General features: G+C 42.1%; 2 protein-coding genes across 3 annotated transcripts in view; one reads left to right on the forward strand and one right to left on the reverse strand.

The window, feature by feature from the left end:
- Window positions 1-5638: 5638 nt before the first annotated feature.
- On the reverse strand, window positions 5639-12139 carry tmem218 (transmembrane protein 218). Its single transcript, XM_036525600.1, has 4 exons — window positions 12068-12139; window positions 9940-10109; window positions 9069-9171; window positions 5639-6172 (listed from the first exon to the last, which is right to left on the reverse strand). Exons 2-4 carry the CDS (start codon window positions 10047-10049, stop codon window positions 6038-6040), a joined length of 348 nt encoding a protein of 115 aa, XP_036381493.1. The 5' UTR covers window positions 10050-10109; window positions 12068-12139; the 3' UTR covers window positions 5639-6037.
- Window positions 12140-13155: 1016 nt separating this feature from the next.
- Window positions 13156-14130, forward strand: part of pknox2 (pbx/knotted 1 homeobox 2) — a 64145-nt gene continuing 63170 nt past the window's right edge. For both annotated transcript variants that reach the window (XM_036525172.1, XM_036525174.1), the window contains exon 1: window positions 13156-13227. The gene's annotated coding sequence lies outside the window, so the exon portion shown is untranslated. The remainder of the gene's footprint in view (window positions 13228-14130) is intronic.

The raw sequence follows: 14130 nt of genomic DNA on the forward strand, positions 1-14130 counted from the left end.
ATAGTTCACTTTTTGTGTGAACTATCATAATTGCTAGAATTGACTGTCATTAACTCTGCAGTTGGGCAGGCTATTGTGTGGTACCAGCAGGTGAACATGGTTCCAACCTAGGCAAACTTCAACACACCAGGAGACCCTCACTGTTTGCGGGGGATTTGTTTCTGAGATCCCAACAATTGGGAAAATCTTTGGATATTGTATTGTACTGATTGATACCTACCTAATTCTGCAATAACAAAGGTGAACAAATAATTTGCTTCAGTCCTTTTATAAGCTGGAAAAAATTTTAGTCCTTACACTGCTATAGCATGATGTGAAAGAATCTGAAACTGGTTCTTTTAACTATTTGTGGACAAACAAGAAAAGTGAAAGGAGTGGAACATATTGAGGTAAACAAAGCAAGCAGCTGCAGCGATCCAACAAGCAATAGCAACCAAGCTGCTAAATCTCCATTTACGTATATGCTAATGCATCACAACGCAAACCTCTGTGTATGCTATCTCTTTTACAGTATCTGCTTTAAAATGAGTTTCTGCACAGTCTGGTAGTAAGGGGACAAAAAATAGCAATTCTAGTCATTTGGACTACTAATTTGTCTACCCACATACAATAAACATACTGTATGTAATATGTAAAGTAAACGTGTAGGTGTTGGTGCAGCTGTCTGTGGCCCAGAAACAGAGAGAGAAGCTGAGAACATGGTGTGAATATGCAAAATCCCAAATGAAGACTCTGCAAACTTCTGCCTCAACCAATGAACTTTTGCCATTGTTCAGCGCAAGAAAGAGAAATATGGGGATGTACACAATGAAATTCTGCGAAAGAAGTTATATCTGGTAAGGTCATATTCAACAGGAAATAGCTAGCATGATTTAACAGGCAATTTACAGAGAGCAACACAATGTAACACTGCATCTTGATTCTCATGACGCCATTGTAATTCTGCAGTACATTGTGTATGATGGAGTTCTTCACAGACTGTAAAAGCTACTCATACAAAGAGCAATGGGCAACACCAACAAGTGTCACTCCTATATTTAGCATGAGCCTGCTGCATGGTCCATGTTGAGGAATTCACTTGTTCCTGTCATACTCCAACAGCCCCCCCCCACACACACTAAATCGACACAAAACCCTTCCCTGTCGGTGTGGCCGATCCTTTGTGCCCAACGCTGTACCCCCTGCCTGGGCGTGGACGATATTCGGACAGATATCCCCCCCGATCGCTGCGGGACCCCAGTGTGGAGGCAAAGAGCCACGCTTTGCCCCGGGATGGGGCGTCAGGTTGGAGCAGCGAGGGGCTATTGGAGTCCACTCTGACCTCTAAATTGGGCCTTAATCTTCCCAACAGGAGAACATGCTTCGCCATAATCCCCTCCTGGGCGAGGGGTAGAGGCCGAGGTGCTGCCTGGCTGGGATTTTGTTCCTGGGTGTGCGAGGGGCTGACAGCACCCTCTGGCCCCACACAAAGGGGGTAATGGAGCGGGACCAGGCTGCAGTGAGAAAATCCACACTTCTCTCCCTCGAATGCATCAGCCATCGCCCTGGTAACCCACACAGACCCGTCCAGCACAACACTTCTTTCCCACAAACAGTGAGGCCTATGTTGGAGTATTTATATTTTATTGCAATAACTTTTTTGTCAAAAAAGCAAGATTTATGTTAGAGCTCTTTTTTGACGTCCCCAACTCTAGCTCTTAAATCCTATTGGGGATGGTATCAAATTGAGATAAGAAGTGGCTGCAAACTGGCTGCAAATTTCAAGGATTGCAGCCTGCAGCCCTAGAAAATCACTAGTGACTCCATGACAGCCTGGCTCAAAAATACGGAAGCTGTAAACATCTGCAAAAGACATTTTAAACTTACCATGAATTAATATTAAATGCTATTACAATCCACACTAGTTCTGGATATTCAGCTGCTATGAAACCGTGCCATGCACGGATAACAGTATGGGCAAAGTCCAAATCAATGACGGTTATTGCAATCAGGAAGTGGATTGGTTCCCTGCCCCCATAACCTCTCCTGAAAAGAGGAAGGGGTCTGATCTGGACCAAAGTGGTAGGTTGGCGGGACTATGCAGAGATGGTCTCAGATGCTCTGTGGAATGTGAAGTGAGAGCTGAGGGGATGCTGTTGCTGGTCATTTTGTCCATATGATGAAAAATAACTGGCTGGATAGTGAGGGTATGATGATGGTGGTGGTGGTGGTGGAGGGGGGGAGGGCAGGCATTCTGCTTGGCTGGATCTAAATACTGGATCTAGTTGTCTAAGGAGTCTTCCCCTTTTACTCCCCCACAAATCCCCACCAACTCCCAAACTCCCCACATCCTGGGCCGTACACGCACCTCTCCCTTCTGTTTCTCTCTCTCTCTCTCTCTCTCTCTCTCAATCTCTCCTTCGCTCCCCATCTCTTTGTATGTCCAGCTGGCCGCCCCACAAAGGCGCCCGCTCAAGATTCCCAAAGAGCAGCCCCCCCCAAAACCCACCCGCCCCCCCCGACTGCTTTGTTCTGTCGATTTTCCCACTCCCCCAAAGAGGAGAGCAAGTTTTGGAAACCAGAATTAAGAAGGGGCGAGAGAAAGTGAGAAAACAGTGTCTTTTTTTAAACATGGGGCGAAAAAAAATAAATACTGTAGCATCTGCCAGAACTGAGGACGCCACATCTTCAGCCGCCTGGACCGAGGAGGACGTGGGACTGGCAGACGCCCGGTGAGGAACAGTAAGGCCGTTGTGTGACGTGCTAGTGGTGACCACTGGCATCTGCTGCGCAAAACACCACCTCCATGTTAACTGCTGCTGATGGAGACCTTCCCCTGGCGTTTATGCGCAAAGTTGAGGAAAAACATTAAAATACATCAAAAATGAAAACCACACAATGGAACGTGTCATTCTGAAACCTTCAGTGTTCCCCCTTTGAGACGATCTCTTCGATCTCTGTTGGTCCACGGCGTGGCTATTTAAAACAAACACAGCTGAGCTCGGTTATGATAAATGTTTCATAACTGAGCACAAAGATGCATGACGTAGCACATAGATGTATATCCCCCTCATGCACCCCATTTCCCAGCCTCAGTGTAATCTGGAGTTGATCGCCATGTAAAAAGCCTTCTGTGTAGGGATGTGGGCCGGAACTAATAGGATTGGATTTGATTCATTAGTTTCTCTTTCTTCGTCCTGGTTGGAATTTCACCGCACGTCTTGCCAGGCACCCCGATATTAATGGGGGGGTGGACTTCTAGATGAAGGGCGTGGGGGTGGGGAAGTGCATGTAATTGAGCTCCCCACTTCCAAAGGCTTCACATTCGACACCCCCCCCCCAACTCCCATCCCTCACAGCATTCTGGGAATTGGCGATGATGAGACATCTCCCAGGACACGCCCCCCCAGGCTTTACTCTTCTGATACCTGAGGCCGGGACAGCCAAACACATACAAGGCCTAGGGTTGGGGGTGTACCCTTATATCTCCATAGTGAAGCTAATCCGCCCCTCACCGGTGTGTGTAGAACAGCTAGTGAGACTTTCCCACCGTATGTGAATGAATGTGAGACAGGTTTGTGGAAACAGATGCTGCTGTATGCCGTGTTTGTACTGGAATCTCAGGCCTATAAGGATTCTGTTTCAACAGGCTATCGTTTAATCCAGCGTTTCCCCAACCTCTCCTGGAGGACCCCTTGTCCTGCACGTTTTAGATCTCTCCCTGCTCCAACACAGCTGATTCAAATGATGTTACTTGTTATGAACTCCTGAAGCTGCTTAATAACAAACTGATCATTTAAATCAGCTGTGTTGGAGCAGGGAGAGATCTAAAACACGCAGGACAAGGGGTCCTCCAGGAGAGGTTTGGGAAACGCTGGCTTAATTTTTCCCCAGATAGTGATGCCAATGAGCTCTGCAACACAGTCAATTATTGTTTCTTCCTCTGTTACCAGCAAGATTCAAATATTAAAACAGAGACTTTTTGGTAAATGTACATACTGTGAGAACATACATACATACGGATAAAACAAAGGATGTAGTTTGAACAAGCTGCAGCAAATTCCTGTGAAAAGAAGGCAGACCTCTACAAATGCGCAAATCCTCTTGCTTTTAGTTGGCGAAAAAGGAACAAACATGGCGCACAGGTTTGTTGCACAACAGAATAGTCAAATTATGCTGCTTCAAGTTTTGTGCCACGGCCAGCATTTGCTCTTTGTAACTTTGCCGTATTGTGCATGTGTGGGGGAGAGACAGTCTTTCAGAGAAAGCGCCCCTGAATCCAAAATTAACATCTGAATGTGGATGAGTGCAGATGTAATTTAACGGGTTTAAATACTGGCAAATGTGACACAACACAGGATGCGTCTGGAGTTAATTAACAGTCGTCTCTATTTAGCTGTGTTGCTGTTAGGAACCTCATTCACTTCGCTCTTTCAGAAGACAATGCTACATCGAGCTGATACACCAGCAACACTTCTGCCATCACACCATTACTTACGCTAGCTTCAAGTGCTGGAGGACCCTCTGGGATCTGACAGGAACCAGACACTTATGGACTGCTGAGATAACCAACAGCAGAGTTGTGAATAGCTCTTAGAAGATAATAAATCGGTGCCATCAAAGCTGCTGGGATGCAAAGTACTCCATTGCACTGCTATGTCATTCCTTGCAACCTTATTTCTGTATAGGACTATCCTCACTTGAGGAAAATAAAGTAATTCAACCTAACCTTCACTATTGCTATTGCTGAAATCTTGGCGGTGCTACAGTGTATACCAGTGCACAGATGTTAGCAGAGAGTGCATACAGAAAGAACTAGCCATGCACCGATGATATGAGCGATGTACAGTTCAGATGTGATTTAAAAAAATTTAGCTGAGAGGCAACTCTAAGACAATACAAGCAAGACTCCCACCCTGGCACTTACTACACTGCAAAAAATAGCCCTTCAAAAATAAGAAATAAAATAATTAATACAAGGTGTTTTTTGCTAGTAATAAGTGAAAAAATCTGCCAATGGAACTAGTGGAAATACACTTAAGATTTCTTGAAAGGGATCTTAAAATTAGGTGGAAAAAAACTAATTTTGATCCATTTTTAACTGGTATTAGGAAGTGTTTTTCTGTCATGCAGTTTAAAAACCTTCTGACTTGTCAAAAAGGCTTGCTTAATTTGATATACCACTCAAAGTAAGATGTTTTCAAGACGGTTTCACCAAACAAGATATTCAAGATGCACCGTCTAAAAAAAACAAGTCCTTGTAGCTCAAGGAAATTTTGCTTGTTTGGTGACTGTGTCTTATATTGTGTAAAGTGTAAAGAGATATTTTGACTTGAAAAGAGACAAATATGCTTGGTGAGATTTGGATTTTTTGCAGTGTATAACTCCAGAGCTGAAATTGAAAATGAAATATTTTTTTTATTAAATCACATTGTTTTCCAAAACAATTTCATAAAAAATGTATAAAATAGATAAAAAGGTGTAAAACATCACAACACAATAAATAAACCAAAAGATATAAAACAACAACTGTCAGTAAGAATGTATGCAATACTGTTGTACGCAAATGTTACATATTGAAAAAAGCATACAGAGAATATTACAATTAAAACCTTCATAATTGTCAGGATCACATAGTCAATGTGACTGCCAGTGGGGTTATTAATTTCAAATAATTCAAAGAATTTCATCCTTAGACACCAGTAGCCCACCACTCTCCCTCTAATAGCAGTGGTAGAAGTATGAATAGCATATGGTTTCTGTTATGACCTCCCAACAATAAGTGACAACATAAATACATGAGTACACGAGAATGACTACCAACATAGTCTCTCTATTTACACAGCATCACATACTTTGTGAGGGTATTTTGTATAGTAATTTGTTTTTTTCTGCACGTCTATACACCATATAGCTAAGCTGAAACTGTAATGACTACCGGTAGATAGCACCTACTTTCATACAATATTCATGATTTTAAGTACTAGCATTCTTACATAAACTGAAGACCAACATGGATGAAATTTGCTTTTATTTAAAATGTCTGTATATATAGCATCTAATGAGTCCTCAAAGGCTTGGCGTATATTGGCTCCAGGAAGTGCATGGGCAGCAGCATGAAGAAGGCCACCAGAAACACCAGGCTCACCACAGACAGGAGCACATAGCGGCCGATGAAAAAGCTGTCCACAATCTGCAACACCACACAGACAGCCATTTAGAACCATGCTAAACAATAACATGATTTGAAGAGACATGACTGCCCACCACACTGATGACACTCAAACATTATTTTCCCTCTCCTTTCACGTCTTTAAAGGAGATGTATCTGACACAATATGACCACAATATTACTGAATGACAAACAATATTACTGAATGACAAACATTACTAAGTGTAATGTTTCAAGAACACCGAGATCTATTATTCATTTCCTATTACATGCTTTCTCCACTAGGTGTCAGAAGAGATCCTCTGCGATCTGCAGTATGAGGGTGGAGGTAGGAGACTCCTGCTTTCCCTCTTCATTCTTCTTGGTTCTCAAACTTTTTCATCTACATCTAGAAGGGGGAATCTAAAGAGCACCTAGGGGTGTTCTCTAAATAATTACTGCGACTTACCATATAATTATCATTTAACATTTTAATCTGACTAGAGTTTGAAATGAATTTTCTGTGGGAAAAGTCCTTGAGTATTTGAAAATTAATGCCTGGTGAGGGAAGAAAAAAACAATAATAAAAATGAATTGGACCACTCTAAGTGTACTTTAACCCCCAAGGTGCTTAAATGCAACACTCCTTAATGTACAGGGACATTCTGAAGTGACATTTACTGTAATGCATGAACAGCATGATGGAGCTCAATATGCTATAGTTAAACAAACTGGAAAACCGAATGCTGTCTTTCTCTGTGCAGTTACACACTGTTCAATCACAACGATTCAAACATCGTTATGTTAACATGCAGATTCATGTGTAGGTTCACTAATAAATATAAAGCAAAAAATTTAAACTTGTGCTTTCCCAAAAAGCAATAGAAAGGTACCTATGGTTCTGCCCTCAACCTGGTCTAGTTATTTGATTAATCAAGGTCAAATTAACAGCATTAAAATTCCTGAAATTAAACCTCAGCGTGTACCAATGTGGTTATAGAATATGATAGTTGCATGCAGTATCTTCACATTACTGGACAGCTTCTGCTTTCACAGAGTGAAAACAAATGGGTTACATAGTACATACTAAAAATATATACCATGACTGGCACCATGGCATAATGTAAGAAATGCATCAAGAAAGCAGTTCAAGTTTGGCATATGCTTCCAAATACAATCTCTACAGCTGCAATTCACATTCATATTCATATACAGTTTTTCTGAGCTTTTCCTAAACAAGATTCCAAGCTGTATATGAATTATAGTTCACTTTGCGCCTGCATCCTCTTTTGCCCATCTAAACGGGTTTCCTGCAAGCACCAGCAATGGGCGCTGTCCTCCCACAGCACAACGACTGAGAGGGAGGGAGGATGGAGAGGGGGATGGAGGGAGGGAGAGGGGGAGGGAGACAGAGAGGGGGAAAGAGGTGGGGGGGGGGGGTGCAGGATATACACTCTTTTAAAAAGGATACAGCAAGTGAAGGTTAAACTTGGACAGTTGTTGTTTTTCTGACAGCCTGTTAAGAGAACAGAGCTGGGGGAGAGGGAAAGAATACTAACCACAAACATGCTCCCAAAAGACCTCGGCCTCCGTGAGAGGGTTGACCCGAATGTGAACGTGAAAACCGACTGCTGACTAAAGACAAGGCACAACGGGGGGAGGGGGAGTGTGTGTGTGGGGGGGCGTCTCCAGCGGATGCGATGTTTTCTCGTTTAACGCATCTCACTTTTTAATTAGCCAATTAGCCAGCCAGCGAAGCACAGAGCCTGGGCCATGTTTTATTAATGTGGCATCGAACGCTGTGTTCAGGGGCCCTGTCTGAGGCTGCTCTAATTGGCACTGTGATATTTTGCTTTTGTTTAACAGTGAGAGGTTAGCCATTGCTCATCCGCCAGCAGCCAGACGTTAAGGGACACACCCCATCCATGAGAACCAATTGGTTGAGAGTGCATTCCGATTCGGGCACAGAGAGGCAGGCGCTTTTTGGCCTTGTGGTACCTCTACTTCAAGATTTACAATTATCACATTAATGAATTTGATATCATGTGCCAAACACACCAGTATCACTTGGACGATAAAGCTAAAATTGTACATGACATCAATAGCTTTGTGGAATAATGGGTTAAGTGACAATATTTCCCATGTTCCACTATGTCTGGTAGTAGTGTTCCATGGATGGATCACTCTGCCAGAAATGAATAATTAACAGTAAATAATTAAACTTTAAACACAGGACTAGCATTTGGAAAATGCTGTTTTCTGTTCAATGTGATCTATTTGTAAAATGTGTTTTTCTCAGTATGATCTACCACAATCATTTCATACTGACCGAAACTGATGCAAGTGATAGATGCATATTATTTTAACACTGGAAAAATAACATACAGATGAATGCGAAATGATCAGTCTTTTAAAGCAGATATTCTCTGAATGTCACCTAACCGTTGACGCTTTTCATTAAAAGTGGAAAATGTGAAGCGCGCGGGCTTTGTTTCCTCTGGAGCACAGTCAATCTGGCTGACTCTCCTGGCGCAAGCTTGAGGGAGATCTGCTGTGGAGGGGAGATAAAGCAGACCTGGCCTTTTTAACAAGCACACCGCCGCGTGCTTCCAGGGGGGGAAACTGGGCCCTCTGTAAAACCCACCAGAAATCTCCTGCAACGACCCACAGAGATCCTAAAGAGCTCTTAAAAATCACAGGTACCGACATGTTGCTTTCAATTTCCTGATATTCGGGGGTAAAAACACAACTATTAAAACAGTCTGCATCTTTTGTTATGGGTTTGTTCCCACTGGTGGTACCAGTCCTGCGGTGGGTGACTGGAGGACTGCACGTCCTGTTCTCTCACGCTAACATAGCATGCTGACACACATGGGGGGGGGGGCATTATGCTGCTCACTGCACTGGTGCACTGTGCATACGCCATCGCTGCACTTACCTCTACCTCTCGGATCGGAGAGGGCATCTCGGCGCTGCGAGGGAAGAACACCAGGACGAGGGTGGTGACGAGCGCCAGGAAGAACACTGGGATGACAGTGAGCCTGAGGAGAGGGGTGCGCATTGAAAACAGGGGCAAGAAACACAAATTCAAAATCACAGTAAAACGTCACGTTCTGCACCACATTGTTCGATGGCAGTAGATGCCATTGTTTGAGCAATGCTATTAAATATGTTGAGAATATTGTTTCCTAAAGAACAAGCGGAGCATCTCAAGCTGTCTTCATCCAGGTGTCCAAGCCTATTTAAAAACATCTGGTCTGGTCATTGAACCGTGGGAAATTAAATACACTTGCCTTAATTCCTAACAAGCAGTATAATGTCTTTTCCAGTCTGTGTGGCTTGTATCCATCTTGTATCACCTTGATGATTTGGAGTTTTTTCTGACAGAGTCCTCCAAAGTACTTTAGCTTTATTGCTTATACTAATTTTACTTTGGTCATTTATTAATTTAATAAAAATATTCCTAGACTTATAAACAAAAATTATAGCAACTAGTTGCACCATTATGTTAGCCAAAGTTGACCGCAATGGCTAACTGACTTTGCACAATATTTCCAGAGATGTTTGTATATAAGATAAATTGTTGTAATTCAGCCACTGGAAAAAAAAAAACATGCCTTGTCATATCTTTGCCCTTGATGACATAGCAAACAGTATTTTATCAAGGGGCTGCTAGAAATCCAAATACCACAGGTCCTGAAATCAGTGCTGTGTACTTTGTGTTAGCTTTTACAGAGTAGTTGGATTGAATATTCACCTTCTGCCTCACATAATACATGAAGAGAAACCCATTCTAAGGCTGGACTTACTTTGTTGGCCCTGTGGCTCTAGAGAAAAGAACGCCAAGCACAAGAGCCACGATCCAGATGAGGGCGATTAGAAAGACCCCGGTGCCTACGCCGAGCACTGTCCCAGCCATTCTCCCCAAATGACAACTTGAAACCAACTCGTTCCTCCACTGTTGTTGGGTGGTAGCTTCCTGCAATCGATCAGAGACTGTAGGTCACTAGGCAGCTAGCTGGCTAAAAATGTGTTTCCCTCTTGTACCTCTGCTCCAACTAGCTAGACAGGAGCCAATAAACAATGGGAGTGCATGCCTTTTTTGTGTGATCTGAGAGAAACACAAAATACAAAAAAATGGGGCAAAACAACATATCAAGGGTTTACTATTAGGCCATTTGTTTGCTACATCAACAAATTAATAACCATTTCCTGACCAGATGAGAATATGCTTGGAGCTGCACAATATGTCTGCAGCTCAGTTCTCTGACCACAAAACAAGAAGAACACCTGAAGAGTGGATTATGTTGGCACACTAATATTTCTGACAGAAGTGCAGCGTTCTGAAAAGACTATTTATTGGAAGAGTGATCCAAGCCTGGTCTAGATCACACCTGTGAAGCAGTGTGCAAAGGGTAACACCAAAGACCATGGTAGCAATATTTCCAAAATGCCATAGAATGGTATGCCATATCCAACAGCTGCACACCAGAGCGGAGACAAAATCTCATGGTTCTCCAGATCCTGATCTGCTCTATTCTCCAGCCAAAAGGAACATTTGGAGAGCTAGCCAACTTTAAATAAGTTACAAATCACTTGAGCAAATGTTCACTAGTTGTAGAGTCATGCAGGTTCTTCTCGTGCAGGTCGTTAGCTTGCAAACTAAATCTTGGATAAAACAAATGACAAAAACATATAGCTAGTGTTCTTACATTTGGCTTCAATGATTAGCGCATTTGGTATTACCAAATTTTTCTATTTTCTAGTTACTTCTTTTAAAAAAAAACTTGCAGCTAATCTGAACCGGTGTGAATGTAGCAAGGGCACTGTTTGTAGGACACTTTATTTTACATGTTAAGAGTGTTACAGGTCAGCATGGCCTTTAAAAAAACGGAAAACAAACAGAGCAGGTGGTAGATAAGCAGATAATGAGCGAATTAAGAGTGAAATAATTTAGAAATAGTTGTTCTAATGATTTATGTTGGTGTGTGGGTTTTTTTTTTTTTTTTTTTTTTTTAGATTTAGGTTATTCAGCTGTTAAACATAGCAGGCCAAACGTAGACCAACCGAAAGCTAGCTTCCTAAAATCAAAATAGAAATCACATCTGTTTATTTCGCAAGTACAGTCAGCTAACTGCTTTAATTGATTATTGCTGTTTACTACGTTGCAGTATCCTTTACAACAGCAGAAAATAACGTTTCCATTTCGACGTTACCAGACTGAAAAAAAAAACAAAAACAAAAACAAGCAGAGATTATTTTCATCGTGTTTAGAGACTTTCACATATGACCCAATCATCACCGTTCACCTGTGGTTCCCAAGCCATAGCTCACGAAACTGCATCAGTTTCTGTTTTTCTAATTAATCTTCATCTGAATGTTGAAGGCAGAACTCAAACTGGTATTTTACGTTAGCTACTATATTTGACGGCATATGCCACTGATCTTCTAAAAGACGCCGCCCCAGCGATGCGCCCACCTACACTCTAGATTGCCTGAGAGACCAGGGTGCAAAGAACACCCCGCACTAAATTTAGATCTGCAAATTTTCCATCTCGTAAAAAGCCTAGCTGGCTAGCGCCATCCATCTAGCCTGCAAACAAGTAAGTTAGCTTACTGCCCAGCGAGCCAACTAGTAAGCCAACTGGTAAGGCTAGATGCTCGAGAAAAAAACATTTTCTCGAGACTTGGCTGAGGAAATCAAGTTTTATTAACTAGCGATTTTGCTAACGTTATAATTTCCATAGCTGGCAGCGACCTAGCTGGCTGGCAGGTGAGACGACTCTTTGTAACGTTAGCTTACATTTGCTACGTAGTTAAAGTTATCTTTTTACGAAGCTAGCCACTTTGTCCCAGGTAATTTATTTCTATCACATTGTGAGGATTGTTTAAAACGTTCCTAGATAAGTATGTTGTATACAGATAGTCTACCGTTACCTGACAGTCGTTTGGCTAACCTTAACAAAATTCCTTTTTTCTCCCCAGTCGTGGTGTGTGGCTTCCTTAGTTACCGGAACCTACCAATATCGTTCAATGTAACAGGCTAAACGAAGGAGGCGAACCACCATTCACAGCAGTGGATGTTAAATGACAGCCGCTTCTGGGAGTTGTAGTGTAAAATGTTGTCTCACGTTTCCCTCTGAGTCTGATCGCACAGGTTTTCTAATGCAGCTATACATCGTGCGGTTTGCCAACGTTATGTTAATCAGGAGACTAAGTTCTTTCAGGTAAAATATGTCCGTCTCAAAGTTCTGTAAATTTATTGCAGCGAAAATTCACGTCATTGAAAATTAAATGCTTTTCAAGTCATGACGATTGTTTCTCCGTATTCACGAAGTGCCACAATTATAGCTTGCTAGCTAGTTATTTAGCTAACTAGCTAAATTAAACTACATATTAGGCTACTTTGCTAGGGACGTTGATATCGTTATAGCTAGCCTACATGCACTACATACAGATACTCGAGAATTTTGCGTAAATCGTTTTAATCTGGTAAACATATTCTAGTAGTACATATGTATTAATTTTCCTTATGATTATCCGAGCTCATTAGTTTAGACAGTAAAGCGCAGTTATATCATATTCAGACTTTTTGTCATCACTATGGATCCTGCATTTATTTTACCGCTAATTTCTCTTATTTGAGCGGAGAGGGTCTACCTTAAATTGATACTCATTTAGATTTTTAGTAGATTGGCTATTCATCACGATTACTATTTAATTGTTTTACTTCAGATTGAATTGTTAGGCTATATTTCTTAAAATATATTTTGTTGGCAACGGTGATTTTACAAAAAATTAAGCTTCATCGCTTTACAGACAAGTTAAATCAAACAGCCGAGTTTTGAAAGTCAGTTACAAATTACGTCGACAGGGGGCCAGCAGGCACCGCAAATACATCGGTTGAGAAGCACAAGACACGGGGTTTGTGGTTTTTCTGAGGGGGGGGACCGCAGGAGGTGGTGGTGGGGTGGGGGGTGAGGAGGTAGAGGGGGGAGTGGTGGGAGGGGTTTTAGATGGCAGACGTCATTCGTTGTGCAGGGGAGTATAGGCTGTGTTGTCAACCCAGTGTCAGTCTGATGAAGATTGGCATTCAGGTAAGCTGTCATTCATTTTCAATGTCAGTGCAGAGACTAGCCGAACACTACGGCGTCTTTTTTTCTTCGCTCTCATTACAAAAGGCAGGACATTATTCATACAGACAGGGCTAGGGTAGAGAGAGAGAGAGGGAGGGGGGGAGAGAGAGAGTGAGGGAGAGGGACAGAGTGAGAGAGAGGGAGGAGGGAGAGATGGGAGAGAGTGTGATAGAGGGAGGGAGGAGGAGAGGAATGAGGGATCACATTTGAAGAGATAGCTACATTTTTGTACCGATGTGAAAAGGGAATCGGCGGATTTTGCCCGATGCGGTATTTGGATTAAGAAAATGTAATGGTATTTTTGCCATCTGCTAATGAACAGATCAGACAAAGTCGTCTTCACGCTTCCTTTGAAATATAGCCTATTCTGCATCGAAAATACTTTTTAAAGCATTATTTCGTTTGAAGAGAACATCTGCGGAGACCTGTGTTTTGCCGTTGTATTGGCTAACGTTACAGCGTGCACTTGAAAGTAATCTGTTGACTACATTTATGTGCCAGTGCTATGTAGAGGCAATTATTTATTTAATTATTCATTTATTTGTTTGTTTGTTTGTTTAACGGCCTAATTAGAAGCGCAGAATGTTGATATAACCGCATCTCTCCACATCTAGTCAGGCATTGAAATGTTTTTGATTAATACATGTTTCTTGCATTATTGCAGTCTGTGCGGTCTGTTTACGCGCTTTATAATAGGCTATCTGAAATCGAAAGGGTTATAATCGCGCGCCACTTCTTTCAAGTTTAGCTCATTAGACCTCACAGTAAACAGTTCGAGCCAATGGACAGTGTATTCTGGTTAATGCCAAATACTGACTGTTACGTCCTAGGACGTAGGAAACGTGTTGGCTAATGTTGTAGTGT

The sequence above is a fragment of the Megalops cyprinoides genome, chromosome 3, assembly GCF_013368585.1.
Source record: "Megalops cyprinoides isolate fMegCyp1 chromosome 3, fMegCyp1.pri, whole genome shotgun sequence".
In the NCBI taxonomy this organism is placed as follows: Eukaryota; Metazoa; Chordata; class Actinopteri; order Elopiformes; family Megalopidae; genus Megalops; species Megalops cyprinoides.

What these genes read in the sequence shown, in the direction of transcription:
- tmem218 (XM_036525600.1), bottom strand. Translation starts at nt 10,049, where the DNA reads ATGGCTGGGACAGTGCTCGGCGTAGGCACCGGGGTCTTTCTAATCGCC. An exon ending in AGAGCCACAGGGCCAACAAA is followed by an intron (nt 9,172 to 9,939) that starts GTAAGTCCAGCC and finishes CCCTCTCCTCAG; the next exon opens with GCTCACTGTCATCCCAGTGT. An exon ending in CTCCGATCCGAGAGGTAGAG is followed by an intron (nt 6,173 to 9,068) that starts GTAAGTGCAGCG and finishes GTGGTGTTGCAG; the next exon opens with ATTGTGGACAGCTTTTTCAT.